The following is a 20,613-nucleotide window of genomic DNA, read 5'->3' as shown; positions in this document are numbered from 1 at the left end:
ACCGCTGCACAATCGATCCTATCAGTATGGCAATTGTACCCATGTCTGCAAACTGTTACGCCTCTTCTGTTTGCAGCGTTACGATTCGCCAATTTGAAACCTGCATGAGACTGTTTTGGCAAGGTTTCAATCACTAAGTCAGTGGAGTTATGCTTATTCCGCAAAAGAGGCCAATCTTCTAACGTTCAAAGGTCTTTCGTACAAACGACGGTGCTAACTACCTAGTCGGACATTTCGACTCTTTGATAGATACCGCACACTGCATTAAGGGCTCTTGAACCGAATACTTGTTTTGTCTGAGATCACTTTGATAGTTCTTTTAATCCTGGCCTATATTAGCTAGTAGATTACAATTAGATGTTGTTGATGGAACCGCCTCTAAAGTTGCTACCATGCTTTTTCTTTTCGATCGCACCGATTACTGCAGTTAAAGGCATTACCCCACGAATCTGAGGTGGTACGGCTTTCAGGTGGAGTATTCGTATACGGGTTAGTAGATAGTGGAGAGTGGTCCATTTCTTCCTAATTGCAGTAAAAAAACGGCCCGAAAGATGCGACGCGTGCATAAGACTGGCGCGCTCCAATCGAACTCCTTCTTAGAAAATAGTGCGCCGCAATGCTCGAAGCCGTATCTTCTGGGCCGTTGTCTACGGCAATTAGAAATAAATGGACAGAATCACCTTTCTCTCAATAATCTACGATCCCGTATACGAATACTTCACCGGAAATCCGTACCACTCCAGCTTCGTGGGGTGATGCACTTAAGCAACATCACAACCAATTTATAAGAACAGCAGTTTTATTCTTGTCTCGGCTTCTATCTTTTTGGAGGTACACAGTTACTCAATTCGCTCTGTGTACCATCTGCTTTTGTTGCGTTTAAATTCACATCCAAATCAGCACAATAGGAACAGGAGGAGGATGTGCAAGAACCTTCAGGTGCCATGAAGCTCATTCTGCCGTCGAACAGTGACTGAAATAGTGAAAATTAGACGAATTCAATAGGAGTGTGATCGAGCGGAGAAACTAAGACGGGAAGTGTTTGGGTTGTGCCGAAAGAAAATGAATGCGAAGAAAATAGTAATGATTGGCTCATTTGAAGCGCACAGTTCTCATCCTTAATGAATAGCTGGACAAGTTGTTTGAGGAGTGCGCGTACATATAAAACATTGATGACAATCCATGCTCTTCGCTTTCTCTCCTCAGGGACAAGCACTCACTTTCGTCTCCTTATAGCTTCACGTTGCTCTGCTGTAGGATCACATCCCCTTCCCATATATTTATTCTCTTTCTCTGCGCTTTCTTCTATTTCTGTATTGTTCTATTTATTTATCTTGTGTGGTATGGTTTTCAAAGTATATTAAGGACAATGCTATGCGATAATTCACATTTTCACTAACGTGTTTAAGCGGTCATCCCAAGAATTTGGGGTGGCACAGGTTTCCGATTGCTAAAGACTCGGTTAGAGGTCCGTTGTAGCCACACGGTCGAGGGTTTGAAACCGCCCTAGTGCAAGCCAAGCCTTTCATCCCTCCGGGGTCAATAAATTGGTACCAGACTTGTCTGGGAGGATAAAACACTGACTTGATCGACGGCTGGCCCCTGCAAGTCACTGTATAGGCCAACACGCGTTCCAAAACCCCAACGATTACGAATTCCAGTAAAACGCGTTGGCGCATCCCGAGTGGATTGAGACGCCAGTGACTTTATCCTTTATCCTTTTAAAGACTATACAGGGTTATAGACTGGAGAAACGGGTGGGATAACGTTCATTTCTTCCTAATTTCCGTCAAAAAAAACGGCCCGGAAGATGCGGCGCGCTCCAAAAAAACTTTGAGCGTTTCGGGACGCTCTTTTATACGACGAGTATAAGGCACGTAGTATTGGAGCGCGCCAGGTTTGTGCACGAGCCGCATCTTCTGGGCCGTTTTTTACGCGAATTAGGAAGAAATGAGCGTTATTCCTCCCGCTTCTGCAATCTACGACCCTGTATAGTCTTTAGCTATCGGAAATCCATATCACCTCAGATTCGCGGAGTGATGCGTTTAAATGAGCCAATCATATGAGCATCTCTCCACTCTGTTCCCTCCCAATACTCCACATTCGACCTGCAGTTCGGGCTAAACTCACCACATTTGATTCTCCTATATAAATTTGCAGCACAGCAAGAATACCGCTACTCACACAGATCATTTTGTTGGATGAATGGATTGGTCTCACGTTTTCCATACCACTCAAAAAGTGAACATGAAAGCGAAGGATGGAAAAGATTGGGCTTCGTGACATAACTACATCCTTAGACGGTCAAATTTTGAACAACCTAAAGCAATTTTAAGCGGTAGTTCCATACCTTTTCGGTCTGACAGCTACACGAAGTGTATTGTTCTGCACGGCCCATTGAACGCCGAACTGAGACAACCCCAAACCAACGACTATTTTTTTCAATTTCTTTAGTCGAGGGTTAACACTCTGCTTTATGAAGCCAACAATCTAGGTGAAACAAAAATTATTACTTGAACCTCCAACTCATACAATATTAACTTCTTACTGCTTCCGGCAAAATTACGCGGACCGCCTTTTCTGCATATTTTCGAATATTCTCCTTGAAAAGATTTGCAGATTTCAAAGAATTGGTGAAATTAAAATGAAGAGTTGCCTCCGTTTCAACTGTAGGAAGAAATTCGAAGTCATTCCATTTAAGTTTAAGGTCGAGTTTGCCGTCTACGGCGTCCATCCTGCAGTAAATTGATCTAAATAATAGTCGAAGAACGTAATCGTAGCTTTCACATCAATATAGAGTCATCAATCATCATCAATCGTAGAGTTCACTATGCAGACGTCACTGTAATTTTTCGCCAAAAACCCAAAGAACGCAGGTCCTAGTATTTTTATGTCCGTGGTTAAACTGGTCGTATGAATGGTAAACTGCTGTTTGAGACGTTCTGTATCTCTGACCTTCAGGAAGAAAAAGAGCTTATCTGAATATATCCAAACTTTATGAGGGTTATAGACAAGATTCGTTCCTTCACTCTTATTGGAGCACCACACAACTTTGTAGCATTAAATGCATAGCTTTTAAATATCGTACTACTTTATATATGGGCGGGTGCAGTGTAGTGGTTAGAGGTTCCGCCGTCTATAGATCGGAGGTTCTAATCCGCCCTAATGCTCACCCTAACCCTTCATCCCTTCGGGGTCAATAAATTGGTAAATAAAAACACTGACTTGACACATCGGCTAGCCACCGCAAGTCATTGCATAAGCCAGTTACATGTTCGTAAAACTAAAACGATTCCGATTTGAAGTGAACGTGGGGGGTGGATTCCAAGCGGATCGATCAACGCCCGACACTAACTTTAACTTCAACTACCTTAAATGATCTCCTAATTATGTGGTTATTCTTCTAGTGGCTCTATTTGATTCAGCAATTTCGACAACCCTAACTATAAATTCTTCTCTTTATTTTTCCACATAGATGTAGCCCTCTGCATCTCTATAGCCAAGAGAACGTCTAGGATAATTGTCTGTGCCTCCGTGAACGACTGGAGTGTGGCTTCGTCGAAAGATGTTGGTATCTCCTCATGCATATTCACTGGATACTTCCTCGGAGGCATTCATGGAAAAGCCTCGGAGCCGCTTTACCGTACTCCTATCTGTCTATCGCAGACTTTGTGTTGTGTACTAGTAGCATATGTATGGCTGCTCTGGCAAAAGACGCGAAATTAAGAATTCAGGCGGGAAATGGTATCTAGTATAAATATCTAGTATAAAGTGGTGTCTCCTAACAGGAAGAAAAATTAAACAGTGATTTAGTAATGAATAGGCCAAACCCACCATATTTTGCCACTTGCACCGACTTTGGCAAGCATAAAACCTACTCTCACTTTTGCTTTGGTAACGACTCTAAAATTGATGTTCTCAATCTGAAAAGATTTTTCAATAGGAATTTCTGAATGTCATATTTGGTTGTAAAGAGTCATACATGCAGGTGGACACCATTGTCGATATCTTCAAAAGAAACTCCATCTTTTGATATTGAAAGTTGTTCGATGTAACCATCCCATAAGTTGTAATCCAGCAATTTACCCTGTCATTAATTGCAATTAGGTAAAAATAAGTCGGAAAGTGAAAGAAAATAAGGAAAGAAAGGGCAAAGAGCTCGCCTCTTTAGATATTTCAGGAAATCGGATTGATTTGACAATTTTTGAGATCAGCTTCGATTTCGTGTCCAGCAAATCCCAAATCTTCGGCGTAACAGTCACCGTCAGCGGATCGTTGAAAAGAGTGTCGTCATCTTCGTATCTTAGAGATGCACTCTTTCTTGTTCACGACAAAATTTTTGAGAATGATGTGCTTTCAGAGTTCAAGTTACTTCAGACACGTGTAGTATGTACGAACAATGCACTCCATTTCAACTGTTTTTCTAAGGCGAGAGTTTCTTCATGTTGTGTTGCAAAGTTTTGCAAGAATCCCTTCCACGAATTACTAGTTGGTTTGACGGAAACAACAACAACTAACAGTCAGACCATCTTCTGCAATGTCACACAGTACATGAAATGTTGTTGACTCCCACCCATTTTGTATCCCCGTCAAACATACAAAACGTAGACAAAAATAAATCGAATGAGTTACTGGTATGTTGTGAAAAATTGAAAAATCTAAAACTGCTATACCTACCAGAACGATACCAGAGATAGTTTCTCCAAATGCTATAAATTTTTTCGGAACCTCCGCCGCCCAGCGTTTTCATGATGTATTTGTATTCTTACGCGAACGTTTCTTTTATAGAGAGTACTTATGATATCCAGGAAAGAATTTGCTGCCGCACATAATTGTTAGCTTCCCACTGCTGTTTTATCACCTTCTTCTTCAACTTTTTTTTGCGTTTAGCGTCCGATTCTTCTTTTCTGACTAGATGACGACTTTGGCAGCTTCGCTTGGTCGTGCGCTTGATCCGGGTGCATCTCAGCTTGGTTCAAGGCAGTGTGGATCATAACAATCCAGCACTGTTGCGGACGTTCTTTTGGTCCAGGTACATCTGAGTCTATGTCGGTCTTATGGAGTGTGGTTACCACCTATCACCGGATATGGTAAAATCACGCTCCTTTTTTAAGATCAAATGCAAAGGTTACGAGTAATAAGGATTTACTTCGAATTTCTTGGGGACAACATTCTAGTTGCACACAATAAATATGAAAATAAACTAACGTCACGGGAATAAGTGCAAAGACGACCCATAGCAAAGGAAATACAAGCATAGCTGTTGAAAGAAAGTACTGTTTCGGGCTTTTATTCTGCTATTCAGTCCGCAAGAATGATGCTGATGTGTTCCTATCAATGATATTCCGCTTTTCTAAAGACATTCACACATTTGCTCGATGTTATCGCGAAGTTCGGCGCCCCAATTGATTCCATAAGTGTCGCATTCACTGCATTATAATCGAAAAGAAAAAGGAATGTACAGTCTGAGTTCTGGATGAGTTACATTTTAAAATGATATCAAAAAAAGCTATCTTTTGACTAGTTAATCTTACATTCGTATGGGCGTAAAAGCTCTTAATTTCTCTTTCTCTAACGTTTAACGTGTTACAAACCTTTAAAGTTTTTAAAATAAAATCATTTCCGCAGACCGCTTACAAACTTCTTCTTAACGATTTCACGGATGAATTGCACACGATTTGGCAAAAACCTTATTTCGCGCTAACGTTTCTGCCTGTTCATCCTCACACCCTGAAATAATGCCAATTCATCCAAAGGAATGCTTCGCTTCCTCTGCTTGCTTCCTCTTCTTGAAATATTTCTAAACTCCACAGAGTGATATATCACTGCGGCCCCAACAATTAACACTTCCGAAAGCAAAAGACACAGTACATAAAGTTTATCGAAGCCGATGATGAGATCCAACGATTAAGACATCTTTACATTAATGATCACTCCAGTGCATGGAATATTTAGAATTCTGCAAAAAAAAAAACAACAACAGCTCTCGCACACATTCTTCCATTCAAAATATGAGTGAAATATCATGCATCCGCAAGCAGCACACATAGCAGCAAAGAAAATGCAAATAATATGCAGTTTAGTCGGAAAAAAGTGGATCGAAACGTTACAGCAAATAAGAATTTGTAGCTCGTAGCAACATCAATAACAAAAACATAGTTTGTTTCATACATTATACCATTGTAATTGCGTCTATTCTGTAAATGTTTGCTCTTGTTCTTCAGGAGTGAGAAGCCAATGCGTTTCTAGCGCTCCCTTTCCCTGTAAAGAAAGAATATATGTAGGAAAAGCTTTCTTCCTGTGGAGCAATAAAAAGGGGTCGAAAACAGGAATGCTTGACGCTTAAACTCATCTCAAATCTTAAATCAAACTTGACTTCCCTCTCTGCATTTCCAACAGACAATAAAAATGCAACGGGACTTACTTTCACTATAACTTCTCCTCTCGGTTCTGTTTTATAGCCTCCAATTACTTCCGTTAAAAACTTCATCGTGTCGGTTGAGATGTGCACACGTCCGGCTAGAAAAATGTTCCTGACAGTATTCTCCAGAATAAAGCTTCTTACAGTTCTAACAAAAGCAATCCACTAACGCTTTCCATTACTTTCCATTCGACTTGCCGTATTTACTGCGTCACCGAAAAGGCAGTATCGTGGCATGGTTATTCCTACCACACCAGTCACAACTGGACCTTAAAATATCCAGGAAGTTAATATGGAATAAATTTCTATCCAAGAAATATGGGATCGCTCAACTTTGACGTATCCTACTCACACGTCAAAAGTATACTTGAGTTGATTAGAATTTCTTTTAAAAATTGGAATCCTGGATGACATTTCTCAAATCTCTTGAAGGGGTGATAAGATGTACCCAGCACGATACCGTTTCATGGAATGAGGTGCATTCCAAGAAATAGTTACGACTCAATCTATTAAAGGCCATACCATGCCAGACCGTTTTCACTATTTATCGTATCTCATTGTTTACATAATGAATTATGAAAAGAACAAGATTAATCGTGACTTCAGAAGGAAGAACATCAGTTCGCTTACCTGTGTGTAATCCGACGCGTATATTGATTTTTTCGCTGGGTAGATGAGGAATTCGGAAACTTCTAATAGCTCTAAGCAATTCAAACGACATCTCGGCAACTTCTTTTGCATGTTCGTTGCCATTTCGATGAGGTAGACCAGACACGCAGAGATAACCATCTCCTATCGTTTCCACCTTGGAAACATGATAATCTACTAAATAACAACGAGAAAAATCAGGTTGAAGAAAAATCCCACAGCAGTACTCAAGAAAGTAAAAACAACATGGCTCACCTTGTAGACGTCATGCTCATCTATTATTGCATCGAAAAGAGTGTAAAGGTCGTTGAGAAGATTCACTACCTGTAATTGTAAGGAAGTTCTTTGTGCAGACTTTTGAGATCTACCTTCTTAAAATCTCAGCGATTTTACCAGAGAAATGTACCGTAGTTACACAGAAGCGAAAAAGGCACGCTCGGGCTGCCGTTCGATGTATCCCTCTTTGACGCTTCTAGTAAACCTTCTAGTAAACCGCTTGTACTGAGTAGTAGTTCTAGTTGAATTTAAGACGTAATGATGGTCAGAGTGCCTTGTCAAACCTTTGAGTCCTGCGTAAGCCATTCGAGATAAATTTAAATCCGGGGTATAAAAATAGGATCTCCGAGAGTACCACTATCTTTATGAGGATTCTTGTCACCATGAGCATTTCGGGTACCGTAATCGACGACCTCAAGGAAAGCTTTGACGACTTGCCGCTCAACAGCGATTCTGAAGCTCCCGATGGTATTGATGGCGATGACATGGTTCCTGTTGTTGCTCCTAGTCAGAGGCAAAAGGATTGCAGAGAGGAGAATTCACTTACAAGTAGAACCTGAAAGGAGTGCTAGTTCTAAAATGGAAGGACAAGAAGGACATTCATACGATGCCCACTAAACACGATGCCAACGGTCATCCAACCGTCAAGCCTTTGGCAGTTGCTAAATATAACATGATGAAGTGATTCGTTGACCTCAGCGACCAGATGGCTGCGTATACTCATCTGCGAGGAAGACAGCCAAACGGTATATCCGGCTGCTTTTTCCATCTCGTAACCCAGACTACCTTGGAACACAAAACAAAACATTTGCGCACATTTTGATCAAAATAATATGCCGTTGCGCATCACTGAGTGACGTCGTCTCAAAAAGACAGAATGGCTTTCACTCACCATTCAGCGACATTGTTATCAACGTGGTAAGGAAAGCTGCGACATATATGTACTACTACTATGGCGTAGTCAACTTGTTCGAAAGATACTCACGGTTGTTAGATGGTTAGGACCACTAAAGCTGACAATAGTAGTTAGAAAAGTGAACACAATTTGAATTTTGAAGCAGCAATATGTGCTCATCGGGCGCGCATATTTCAAAATTTGAAAGAAGTTCTGTTGAACGCTACTAAGAACGAGACATTGGTACCATTATAGAATTGTGGCGCTCGTGAATTTTATATGATGCGCAATTTTTTTCTTTGTTGAAGTGAAAGAACATTCCAAGCGACAGGTACACCGACATTGCTCAAAACCAGTTTGTACGCAACGTAACCACCCCTATTTGAAATTTTTCTTTTCAATAACGTCTCCTACCGCTAGAGGTAAAAAATTAAAGATACTAGTTTTCTTACTCAAGAAAAGTCAAGGAAGTGTTGAGCATGTAGTATCTTTCTCACCTGGAGGGGAGTACAACGACTGGCTAGTGTTGTGAAGGACACGACATCGGAGAAAAACAGAGTCACACAATCAAATGTCTCCGGTTCGACCGGCTGACCCAACTTCAGTCGTTCTGCCACCTGTCTAAAATGATGTACATATGCGGTGCTAATTAATAGCGACTGGACGGTTTTGTTGTAATATGGACCTTGGTAACATCCGATAAAGCAAAATGTCGCTCTTCTTTTTTTCCTCCGTCAGCTCTTTCATGCGGGCTTGCACCTATTTCAAAGGATGTTTATTTCACTGACTGACAAAGAATCATGACAAGAGACGTCACTCACCTCATCTTCCAGATTGGAAGCGTACTGCTCGAGTACATTAAAAACATGGTCCATTAGATTTGATGATCTAAGCAAGGAATTCAACTGAATATTCTACAATTTCAATGAGTAATTCGCCATTTCACATACTACTGCTATTCTTATACTGAAGCTAGACAGAATTGCAATGAGCTCCTACGAGCAAACGGCTACGATGACATCCTTTTGTACGACCGTTTTCCTCCCTTAGGTGATGAATGTTCTTAAACTTCGACCACTTCACCGTCTTTGATAATTTACTTTTAAAGAACACGCGTATAAATTCAGAGTGGGCCTGCGATGAAGTTACAGTAGGTCCGAAAAGTATTCGTCTCAGAAAAAGAAAACTTTATAATATAGGTTTACATGATAGCCGTTGTGTATAAAAAAGTTGCAACTGACTTGTTTTGATTCATGCTTTTGACAAGCGACTTCACTTGGTCGCACGACGGTCGCATACCAACTTCCTCACTCCAGCAATCCTTAATCAACAAAGAAAGGCTCGAGTTATGCTCGTCTTCGGTCTCGAGTAAAGGTCTTATTGGAGAACGTCCTCCGCGCTTTATTTTATACACCAGTTCTAGAATAAATCATTCAGTGGTTTCGAGATGTTCACATATAAAAATTCGCATATAAAATTACGTATAAACATACACATTTAAAAAATTTGTTCACATATACGTTCACGTATAAAAATCTACCATCTAAGTCATAATCTTGATTTTCAAGATCCCAAGCCGACTTTTTGGTGATGATCTCCGAACACACAATAGCGAAACTGAAAAAAAACTTCAATAATTCATTATTTATTATACAACTGTTGGCCTCCTGTTTGGAACATGAAGTGACAAACAGTCGTTTGAAATACCTTTATGAAATATCGACTTGTATCCAAGACTGAAATACATACATCTTACCTACCTATAGATATCCCCTTCCTTTGTGGGAAGCAGTAAAGGGTCTCGTATGTGCTCAGGAGCTATCCAAAGATTATCTACAAGATGAAAGTGAATGAATAAAAGTATGTAGTGAGGGTAAGAAATAGAATTGAAATGTTGAGACGTCTTCGGGCATACTATTTGTACCAGAACAATATTTTCTCGCGAACGTATTGAGAGAAACACCGGATACATCATCATTTTTGAGACTTTTAGAGCAATTGTGGTATTCGGAGAATTTCGGCGCTTTTACAGGTACCTTACCACCGAGGATGGGAAACCAAAGATAACTATGATAGTGGATTATCAAAGTAAAAACATGGCAAATAGATGTAAAGTAGCAGAGGATAAACACGATACGTTGCAAGATTTTAATCGAGTAGAACGATATGTTTTTGCTTGCAAGTGCACTTGAAACGCGAATGTCATCAAATACGTTACAGAACATGAAGTAAAAAATGGCAAAACAGTGAATGAGAGAAGATCAGAGGAGGGAAATTCGAATGAAATAATATTATCGACATGTCCATCCAATACTGCACGTTCTACAAAATACATTCTAAATCTACGTGTAATATAACCACTATCTTTTCCAAACTATCCAAGTGTTTGTGCAAAAGTCACACAACTTATAACTTTCCGGTCCGATGTGAGAGGAGTGATATCAAAGATAAGCAAATTTTTGGATTCTGAACTCCTGTTCGGACAACTATCTTTTTACCACTTATTTGCAAGGGAAACTACCAAAAAAATCAAAGAAGCAAAACATATTTTCAGCGATTCAATTCGTTTTCCTGTAACTCCCTCCGAAAAATACATTAAAATTAGCTATAACTGTTAAGAAATATATATGTACCTTGCTGCTCTCTCATTTCGATTGTTTTGATCGCGTCCAAGCCGTAAAAAGTGATTTTCACCTTAAAATGAAAGTGCTGCGTTCAAAGAAGTAGGAACAACGTACATATACATATATGACAACATTTTTCACCTGCCATCTTTCGTCGACCAGACATGCTCCAGAACTTATCCATCCATGTGCTCCAACAGAGTGATGGAGATGAAAAATGCCCTAAGATGAAAAGGGAGCACTTTCTCTACACTGTCAAAACTACTTTCGTTTTTATTTCTAAGTAAACAAGTAGAATTTGCACACCTCACATAAGTCGCGTATCAATGAGTATTTGAAAAACCAATCCATTTGCAGCGAACCTTTAGCAATGACATCCTGAAAAGCACCATTTGCACGGTTATCTTGAAGCTAATTCTCCCTTTCACTCTTATACAAACCTTTAAAGATCCCCTAGCGCAGTATCGCCATACCGACAACATCTGCGGCCCGTCCATAGAGAGGCCGAAAAACTTACAGAGATTGTCGTGATCGACGGTCCTCATCTAGAAGGCTGAAGTTTCAAAAAACTGTTTTTATCTCTTAGCAAAGAAGATTAGTAAAAAGTCGTTCAAAATGACAAAAACATCGGAAGGAATAGAGAAGAAAAAAACTACTAGAATAGAAAAATCGAGCTAATATTTGTCGTAGTCGAGTAGCAGCACATATAGGAGTAATCCAAAAAACGGCAACTGCGAGAAGAAAAACAGATTTCCTGTAGGTTTTAACCAACCTTTCTCAGCAATGTGCAGTCAGCCTTCCTTAACATAACCCTGCCCACATGTTTTCGGCAGACCACAGAATCGTCACCAAGGAAATAAAAAGCATGCCGTAGGGTGTCCTAAATGTCCTTGCTAAAGTTTTTTCTGTTTTGTTTTATTTTAAAGTTTCCTTCTGTGATTCGATGGGAAATAAGTAAAAAGTTGTAATCCTTCATAGTTGCACTCAATTCCTGTGTTTGAACTTTCTGTAAGTCTGCATTTGGGAACAGATTTTGACCGTCAAAAGTGTTCCGCCTTCTCAAACGTCTCCGTGGCTAGAGCGATGTGGTTCGAAGTGTCATTTACACAACCCCAGCCCACCCCGGGGCCCCAGCCCACCGACCCCCAAAAACCAGCAAGAGAACCGGCCACCCAAACGAACCGCGGTCCACAACAAATCAGTCGGACAACGCAGACGCGAAGGTTAGAGGGCTCAAAAGTCCGACCGCCCTGTCGAATCTCACCCAGCAAGCCAACCCAGAAACAACGTCTAGGCAAACCACCTACAAACCCCGACAAAAGAGTCACAACCCACAAAAAAACTGACGAGAGCGCCACTAGTGCACACAAATCCAGAAGCCCTTATACTAGCAAAAAAACAGAAAACTCCGCTACAGACAAACAGAGTACTAACAGAGAGCAAAAGCAAGCCCAGCCTGCATCCAGGTGTTTCCGAGGCAGAAAACCCAGAAAGGGCAGCCATCCACACAGTGCCCCAATTCCACCCAGATACACAAAATCTCAAGTCTCTCAAACCGTCGGCAAAACAAGACGGAATCCCGCCAATGTATAAAGGGTGCGCACTAGACCAGCCCATATCTTAACACCACAAGGGAGCCGGAGGGCAAAAGCGCCAAGTACAGCAACCAAGTCCCCAGGACAACGCGACAACAGTCCTATACTATACCAACGCCAGTCAAAAAGGAAAAGATACAGGGAAAACGTCTGCAAAGAGTCACGATCCCGCCAACAACAGGGTTGCGGTGGACGACACACAACAAAAGTATTTACGGTCCACTGCAACAGGAAACGATATAAATAACGACCGCAAAGCCAAAAGACCACCAAAAATCAAGCAAACAAAACGGACCAAAGAGGAGACCGACAAAAGAACAGCAAAGCCCACAAAACCAGCCAAGTCCCGCAGAGGGAGTCCACAAGGAGGAGTCCCCCCCTGCCACACACACACTACCAAGTACAGAACCCCCACGCGGCCAAAACCAACATAAGAACGGCAAACGAACGAACACCCAAACCAAGCACCAGACACACACAAAAGCCGACGGGCCCCAAGACGCCAAACCCACAAGCCGGTACATAAGGAAAGGAAGGGCAAAAGAGGAAGCCTAAAATAAACGAAGAGCTAGGTTGGAAAACCCAACTCACAGAACAAGACAAAAAAACAACCGGCCCCACATCCGCAGTCACACCCAATCCAACACCACCGTCTAACAAACGTCGCTACCCACTGAAAGCCCCAAATGAGCCCTCAAAAAAAAATATATAGCAAAGCTCGAAAAGGCAAGAGACTTTACGCGTATGTTATGCAGAAAATGTCAACAGACTTAGCGGTGAATACTACAAGGATCGTCTCAAAAAATTAGGAGAGCAGTTTGAGGAACAGACGTATACACGCCGATCTAATCTTGTGTTTTCGGATCCTCAGAAATGAAACCAAATTAACGCCAAGCAAGTATTGGTGCTTCAGACCCACTAGTGAAAGAACTGGTGGTTTCAATTTACATTACCCAAAATACAGCACAAAAGTTTGACCTGATGTTCAATAACTTCTTCTATAGAACAGCTAGATGGTTGGAGCTCTACCGCGGGATATTGTTAAAGCCGAACATAGTAGGATATTCAAGGCGAATTTGAAGAAAATTGAAACAAGCCGGTGTCTGAATATTGATGTCTAACCGCATGCCTCTAATTCTACAACTCTCTGATGTCTGGTGACTTTTGCACAGGGCATGGAACTGGATCACGGATTCCCGTCAATGATACCTCTAGTTGTCTTTTGCATTTCTCCTGTTTTTGTACTGGCTCTCCCATAGTTACCTTTTTCAGCTTACTGCGAGGCCACTCTTTCCCTTCTTTCGACACAGAAGTCTATTCCGGTCACTGAAGCTCTTTCCAACGAGGATACTGATATCCTTTGGTCATATCTCTCTTTAATTTCATGCGTCATACTAACTCCTCTCTCAATTACTTCGGAATAACCTTCTTTGCTAAGTACCGCATCTTTTGGCAGGTTTGCTCTTGGCTGTCGCTTGTCTAGATTGTGGTGGTCAGTCGTTTGAGGATCACAAAGTTGGTGAACCCTCCTGCTAAGGTCTCCTGTCAGACTCGCTTTTAGCTCAACGTGCTCCCTATGCCTTGGGCGAATTTGGCTTTCCGAACGTTGATGTTTCGGCAACGTGACCAATGATAAGCGCTCTGGAGGAGATAGTAGATGTCACAAGAGGATTCTCACCTTCTGGAGTAGGAGAAGGACATGTTGACATTAGCACTTGTTATCTACCGCAGGAAGAGACAGCACCAGTCTTCTTTGGCAATAAATTGGGTTCCGGTTTCAGTAGAGTTTGTAGTTTCTTTTTACTCCTAAGAATCTCTGACTCAGACAAAGGATGTTCCATTTGTTTTTTTTGTTTTCTTTATCTTCTTTTCTGGTGCACCATTGGTGTATGTGAATAAATTTACGTAGCTCTAGTTCCAGAGAACGCCTACTGTCCCCAATTTGACAGGATTTTCCTTTCTGAAGTATTAGTAAGAATTCGTCTATACTGTAAAATTTACTATACCCCGAAAGTTTGGCATATGTCGGTATTCTAAATAGTAATAAGCCTGCGTCTATGAAGCATATTCCAAGGGGATCGTTCAGTTCCGTGACCATGCATTAGAAAAGGGACGTTCATGCGACAGCTACATGGGTAGAGGAAGGGTAACTCGGACGTAATTTCTGTCCATGTATTTGCATTATTCAGAATGAAATTAATAAGTTATATCTGCTACTCGTACACTTTGAAAACGTCACCGACAGTAAAACTACCTTTTTGGAGTCGATCGTCAACTTGGTGCTCGTAGTTATTGTGCTCTGAAGAGATCGAGAGCTTTGCACTGTGCTCTAAAACAGTAACAAGAGGTAAAAACAATATCTTCAACACCCACAGTATTCTAGAATAACTAACCTTGACGTTAGGCTTTGTAAGTGTGATAAAAGGTATTTGCCACAAAGAGTTCAGCCGCTGTTCTTCTTTTCTTCGGAATCTAAACTCAATAAAGATTAGTTGACTAATCACAAGGTATCTGATTGTAAAATTTTTTTGAAGTAATTACACAATATTTATGTGAATGGACAATTTTCGAAGCGGAAACCAGAACAATTTCTTGCTAGGAGAAATCACATAACCATATGATCACAACATCAAATACAAGAACAGAAGTAGGTAGAATTCACAACGGGGAAAGGATAACATTCAATAAAAAAATATGCGGTTCTCTCAGCACTGAGTCTGTCCTACGGTATTTGAAAACTGGTAATCAAATCACCTTATTATGAAGAGGACAGCTGCTATAATAATGGCGGTTGGCACTATAACTGCCACGATAGTGATAACGAGGTACTGTTCAACAAATGATGGAGGACAAGCACTCCTGAAGCAATAAAGGATCGAATGGAAAAAAATACGAAAGGATCTTCCCCGGTGAACAGGCAAGAGAAAAATGCTGAGAGCAGCACAAATTTTGAAACACTTGTCATGTTTGAACTCACCCGTCGTAATCACATTGCGGCTGATTCAAAGGTGGTGATCCACCATGCATAGCCCAAATCACACTTTGCGGTTGCATATCTTGGATCTGTAATAAAGAAGTTAGCGCTCCAGAGACGCAGATATGAGATATTCCACAATTCTGACCACTCCCACGCTATTGTTGTTTAACTGCTCCATAACCTTCATTAAAACTATTTGTTGATCAGATGAGTCCAATCCGTAAATAAGAAATACAGGATCTCTCGTGGAGTTTTCGTTAATAATTACAGTACCGGAGAAACCTACAACAGTAAGTATAGGAGATTAAAAAATCTAGGATGTGTGAAAGGTAGAGTAATACTTAGATTTTTGGATCCTTTTGGTCTCAAACTCACCTTCAAAGCTTCCTTTCGCGAACTGCACCAGTTCGGATCCTGTGGGATTTAAAACACCAGCAGCAATCGATTTGTTCAAAGTGATTGCATATAGCAACAACGCATCAGCTAACTCTCCCGCTTGAGATACACTCTAAAAAGGGAATTGAAATGTGTTTCAAGGCAAATCAAAGGAATCTGTAAGTCCTTGCTTGTGAAAGAAGGTGTATCCTATAAAGTATAGTACCGGATCGATGGTGGTACAATCCGAGCAATTATAAGGCGGCTTCAGCATCTTTGCTTTAACATCAGCAGCGAAATCAGCAGAAGCATTGAGCGGCTGGCCGTCGATCTAGACAGAACAAATGGTATTTTTGAACCAATAATATTTGCAAAGATCAAAAAGCTCCATTTTCTGCATCTACCCGTCTAAAAACTAGAATCGTTTAGAGAGGTAGATCAATGCTGCTTCAGTACACCAAAAAAAAAAATTGAAGTCAGTCATTTTTTTTTACTCTTTTCCAATAAAACACCTCTAATCTGTGCCAGATTTCCACAATAAATATGAGTTAAAATATCACTAGAAAACAAAGAAAATTTCCGAAAGCTGTTTTTAAGCATGCTACCAACTGGTAAACATGTGACATTGCCCTAGCAGTTTGAGAGAATCTGAACAGAAGCAGAGAAAAAGTTCAGATTGAAGATAAGCAGAGAAAAACGAAAAAAAAAAACACAGACCACAAAAAACTTCCTAGCTGCTTTTAACGCGATATTGTCTTTGCCGTCCGGTGTGGCGCTGGTGCTCTTCCATCCTTGATCTACAAACAAACTTAATAGCTTATTGCATAGCATGGTCAAGACGACATGGAGGTCGGTGAGGTTGCGTCAGCGACTGCGCTCGAAGCGGCACGATGGAGCTACAGACTGGGACCGAGTTAGAATCATCGCAAACTACAGTGATGAGTGGTCCTCGCAAAGGTCCCTTTTCGACTGTAACCGCTACGCTCCATCGCACTGCTTTGAACGCAGCACCTTACGCAACTGCACCGAGCTTCAGGTCGCTTTGACCCGACTATAACCCATTCACTCCTTCTACTGCAAGCAATAAATTCTTAACACTTAACATTTCATGTGTTTTCTCCAACAAAAGATATATTTTCTCTTGTGTATTTTGTATTTTACATTTGTAGAAGTCGGCGATGACAGAGAGAAACTTTGTAGCAAAAAGAATGTTGTGGGCACAAGAACCTAACTATACAATATTACATTGTTCATGAGCGGCAAAAAAAAACGTAGAAACAAAGAAGAAACTTACTAAAACCCAGTCTCCGCGTTTCTAGCAATAGCCATACATACTCGTCTGTGTCCATGTCTTCTTCTGCAATAGCAATGAACAGATTTCTTCGAGCTTCGACTGACTCCAAGCATACCACGGTTACTGAAAGCATAGCAGTACAGTCTGGTCAAAATAAATGATGTAATATGGCTAACGCTCTTCTATTAGTGCGGTAAGTCGTAACTAAAGGACATGGATGTGCCCTAGCGTAAGACACGTGTCCAAGCTTATACCCCGCTGCTGGATGTTAACGCGCTCAGAAATTTAGCTCAGAGAAACTTAGAAGATGAATGGCATACTGCACTTCACGAACTCCTACCGTAAAACAAATGGAGAGAATAGTACAATAAGCTGCAATACCAAGAAAAAATTACAACATTCGAATTTAAAAATAATGTAAAATTTAAAAGTAAAAGTAAAGTAGTGGAATACGGGTTTTTGATTCTTACCTTGTAACTAACAGGGATTACTTCAGGTGAGTACATAGCTAATATCCTTTCTTCTTCTCTCCAGTTCTCATCTCGTTCTGTTCTTGAGATGGTCCTTACTACTTTGCATTTTCATTTCCTTTCTCGTCTTCTGCATAATCTCTCTGCTACTTCCCTTGTTTCTCCGTTCTAGGGGAAAATGTAGTTGAAGGAAGGCTCTCAACCGCTCTTATTTCTGAACGTTCTATCTTACTTCTTTCTCTAAGTAACTTTGTCTCACATGTCTTTGATCCTCTAAGACTAATGCTTAAGTCTTGAGGTCCCGACTGATTTAATTATTTACTTCCAGAATTAAGAGCACCACTGAGTGCCTCCCCCCTCCAACTACACTTTACCTATGATCTATTTTTATTACGACATTATTATTCCTCTGTCGTACTGTTTTGTCTTGTGCCTTCGTCTTGCTTCTTATGATAATTTATCTCGATCTCCGAATCTTAAAGTTGTATCTTCGAGCCTTCCCTTGATTTTATGTCTATTTTATTCTTTCTGTCTCCTCACTAGAATTTTTGGTTTGAACATCATCGCCCTTTTCTGTTAATGCAGCATGCCCTGTCCCCTGTAACACCCGTTTACTTCATTCATATTCCTTTCATTTTTGTTTTCTAACTGTTTCTGCATCCGCTCTTGTTTTTGTTTCTGTTTTTTCACTAATTCTTAACCTTAATCTTCTTTTTCTTCTCCGTTTTTACTTCACAGCCTGTGTGTTGCTTGTTACCTGCCCGGGTCCTAGTTACTGGATGCATACTGCATGAGAAACAGCATTTAATTCACATAAATACATTACAAGAACATTGAAGCTAGAAGGTAAAAAAATCTTCCTTTTTCTTCCTCAAATGAGAGTAAAGACTCTTTTCCAGCATCTCTTCGACATTGGAGAAAGTACATTCTAAATTATGTTGGTCCAATATTGGGGCCGATAATGAGAAAAAAAAACAAACGAAGGAGAGCCAGAGTCCTCCACGACAAAATCTCTTTAGCGTTAATAACTTTACTTGAGGTTGCAGGTAAAAAACTTTGACAGACTTTGTTTTTGGCGTCTTTACATTTGCTTTGAATATCTTTTTTGGAGCTTATTGCTAATTTTCAAACAACTTTCAATTAATACAGAAAGGAAAATCAAACTCTCTTCATATTCAATGTTAAGCCTTGTGTTTTGTTAAGAAAATGAACGAATGAACAAAAAAAAAACAAAACGACAGGAATTAGTAATTTTCTAAGTACCAAAACATAAAGTTTAAAGGCATCACTTCACGGCTCGCACGCCGACAATTAGGGAGAGCCACCCCGAATCCCGCTATCTACAACTCCATCCCTGGCTTTTGCTGTAGATTTCCTCACCACGTCAGCTTCGTGGTATGCTGCCTTTAAATCCGTTTCCGTTATTTTATCAGTTTCTAACTATTCGGTTACTCTAAAGATACTAAAGATACTCTAAGATAGTTGCCGTAGCAAAGAAATATATTGGAGTGAAGTGTTGCACAAAGACAAAGGAAACAATGGGAACCTTTGGAATGTTCGCTGATGGTAAATCAGTCGGGACCCTAAGCCCCCAAGCATTAGTCTCAGAGGATTTGTGACATGTAACCTAAAGTTACTAAGAGAAAGAAGTAAAGTAAAACATCCTGAAATAAGGGCGTGGATGAGTCTTCCTCCAACTACACTTTCCCCTAGAAACGGAGAAAGAAGAGAAGTAAAAGGGAGATGATGCAGAAGACGAGATAGGAAACGAAAACTAGGCCAAAAACAAATGGAACAACGAGTTGAAAACTGGAGAGAAGAAGAAAGGATATTACCTATGTACTTACCTGAAGTAATCGCAACAACATAAGTACGGGCACCTACACAGCGTGTTAATTCAGAAGCAAACTAATCAGGTTTTAGTGCTCGAAAAAATAGGCTTCCAGATCTCTCTGTGAGATGTTTAATGAGATCGTTAAGGTAGTTTAAATAAATTCAACAACTTACTTCGCGAGACTTCCTTAAGTGATTTAAGCACATTCTTGAAAGTGTCATTGGTGAAGTTCTGCAACTGACGACGGTATGTGATTGTCATGTTTTGGTTGTCATTAATAAGGCCCTAAAATGATTAAATTTTGAATCAACGTAATTAAATACCGTAAAAGGTTTCAAGATACCTCTAAGTCAGAAATTATAAGTGAACATCGCGGTACGAGATCACTTCTTACTGAGTAGTAAACAACCGCTATCTCTTGCCATTGATATCTTTCGAAGAGCCTCGTGAGAGTTCTTGCTTGGCTGAAGAAATGGATTAAGAGATTCCACTCTGATTGTATTTCCCAAGAAAAGACATTTACCAGGGAAAATGTAGTCGTGAAACTGTGAATCTGCAGAAAAAAAAACAACATAAATGAGACAGACTTGAGAGAACTCCACGTAGACGCCATCACTGTCGGATACTCGTCATTATTTAACAATTCCGACGAAAACATTGCAGCCCATATCACAATTGGTAAATCGTAGTATTTAGCTACAGTGCCAGATATTGTAGCAGCTGAAAACAAAACACATCAAGTCTTTCCACTTCAAACGAAATAAGCCAAATATCATAAGAGAAAAAGGGATGTGAGCCCATACATGCTGAGCAAGCCGGGCCTAGAACCACGTCCGCTCCACTTTCCACCCAGTCGATCACCGCGCCGGCATCGGTGGACTCCACACAATCGCCCATCACCCACGTCAAACTGCAACGATAATTCTGAGTTCCTCACGAGACGAAAAAGGATAATATGAAGAAATTTTAGAAAATCAGAATTAGAGCATCTCGTACATGCAAACCTCTGTACATTACTCAATAAATCGACTTGTTGTTTTCAAAATACGACCAAACTCGCAGATGATCGGTTAGATGTAATGTTATATTGAATGTGAGTAATAAGTAGTACGTGGAAGTATGGTTACTGCAGTGAAACGACTGATGAATCGCACTCAGAACTTGAGAAGAGTTGAACGCCGCGTTTAAAACATGTCTCCATTAA

The 20,613-nt window shown here is 40.5% G+C and overlaps 2 protein-coding genes across 4 annotated transcripts; both read right to left on the bottom strand.

The window, feature by feature from the left end:
* Window positions 1–817: 817 nt before the first annotated feature.
* Window positions 818–5,258, bottom strand: RB195_013623 (uncharacterized protein; the record flags this gene model as incomplete). Of its 2 annotated transcripts, XM_064203534.1 has the most annotated exons (9): window positions 818–973; window positions 2,131–2,233; window positions 2,351–2,490; window positions 2,549–2,602; window positions 2,657–2,735; window positions 3,835–3,923; window positions 3,983–4,087; window positions 4,164–4,302; window positions 5,209–5,258. In XM_064203534.1, 9 exons carry the CDS (start codon window positions 5,256–5,258, stop codon window positions 818–820), a joined length of 915 nt encoding a protein of 304 aa, XP_064059415.1. The 2 variants fall into 2 exon arrangements, with proteins under 2 accessions (XP_064059415.1, XP_064059414.1); XM_064203533.1 differs by having other exon boundaries at window positions 2,549–2,735.
* A 934-nt stretch (window positions 5,259–6,192) lies between these two features.
* RB195_013622 (uncharacterized protein) lies at window positions 6,193–20,306 on the bottom strand (the record flags this gene model as incomplete). 2 transcript variants are annotated; one of them, XM_064203531.1, is made up of 29 exons in its annotated part: window positions 6,193–6,261; window positions 6,425–6,519; window positions 6,592–6,690; window positions 7,052–7,226; window positions 7,325–7,393; window positions 8,738–8,861; window positions 8,926–8,999; window positions 9,062–9,128; window positions 9,446–9,659; window positions 9,781–9,857; window positions 10,001–10,073; window positions 10,874–10,934; window positions 11,006–11,086; window positions 11,171–11,242; window positions 11,305–11,409; window positions 11,637–11,744; window positions 14,714–14,788; window positions 14,853–14,931; window positions 15,214–15,318; window positions 15,437–15,522; window positions 15,582–15,718; window positions 15,812–15,944; window positions 16,038–16,142; window positions 16,529–16,608; window positions 17,106–17,228; window positions 19,583–19,694; window positions 19,753–19,873; window positions 19,997–20,129; window positions 20,213–20,306. In XM_064203531.1, the coding sequence occupies 29 exons, from the start codon at window positions 20,304–20,306 to the stop codon at window positions 6,193–6,195; spliced, it is 2,946 nt and encodes a 981-aa protein (XP_064059412.1). The 2 variants fall into 2 exon arrangements, with proteins under 2 accessions (XP_064059412.1, XP_064059413.1); XM_064203532.1 differs by lacking the exons at window positions 8,926–8,999; window positions 9,062–9,128; window positions 10,874–10,934; window positions 11,006–11,086; window positions 11,637–11,744 and having other exon boundaries at window positions 9,482–9,659; window positions 11,176–11,242.
* Between the last annotated feature and the right edge of the window lie 307 nt (window positions 20,307–20,613).

Source organism: Necator americanus, chromosome V (assembly GCF_031761385.1).
Source record: "Necator americanus strain Aroian chromosome V, whole genome shotgun sequence".
Lineage (NCBI taxonomy): Eukaryota > Metazoa > Nematoda > Chromadorea > Rhabditida > Ancylostomatidae > Necator > Necator americanus.
This window is presented reverse-complemented; position numbering and strand designations above follow the sequence as displayed.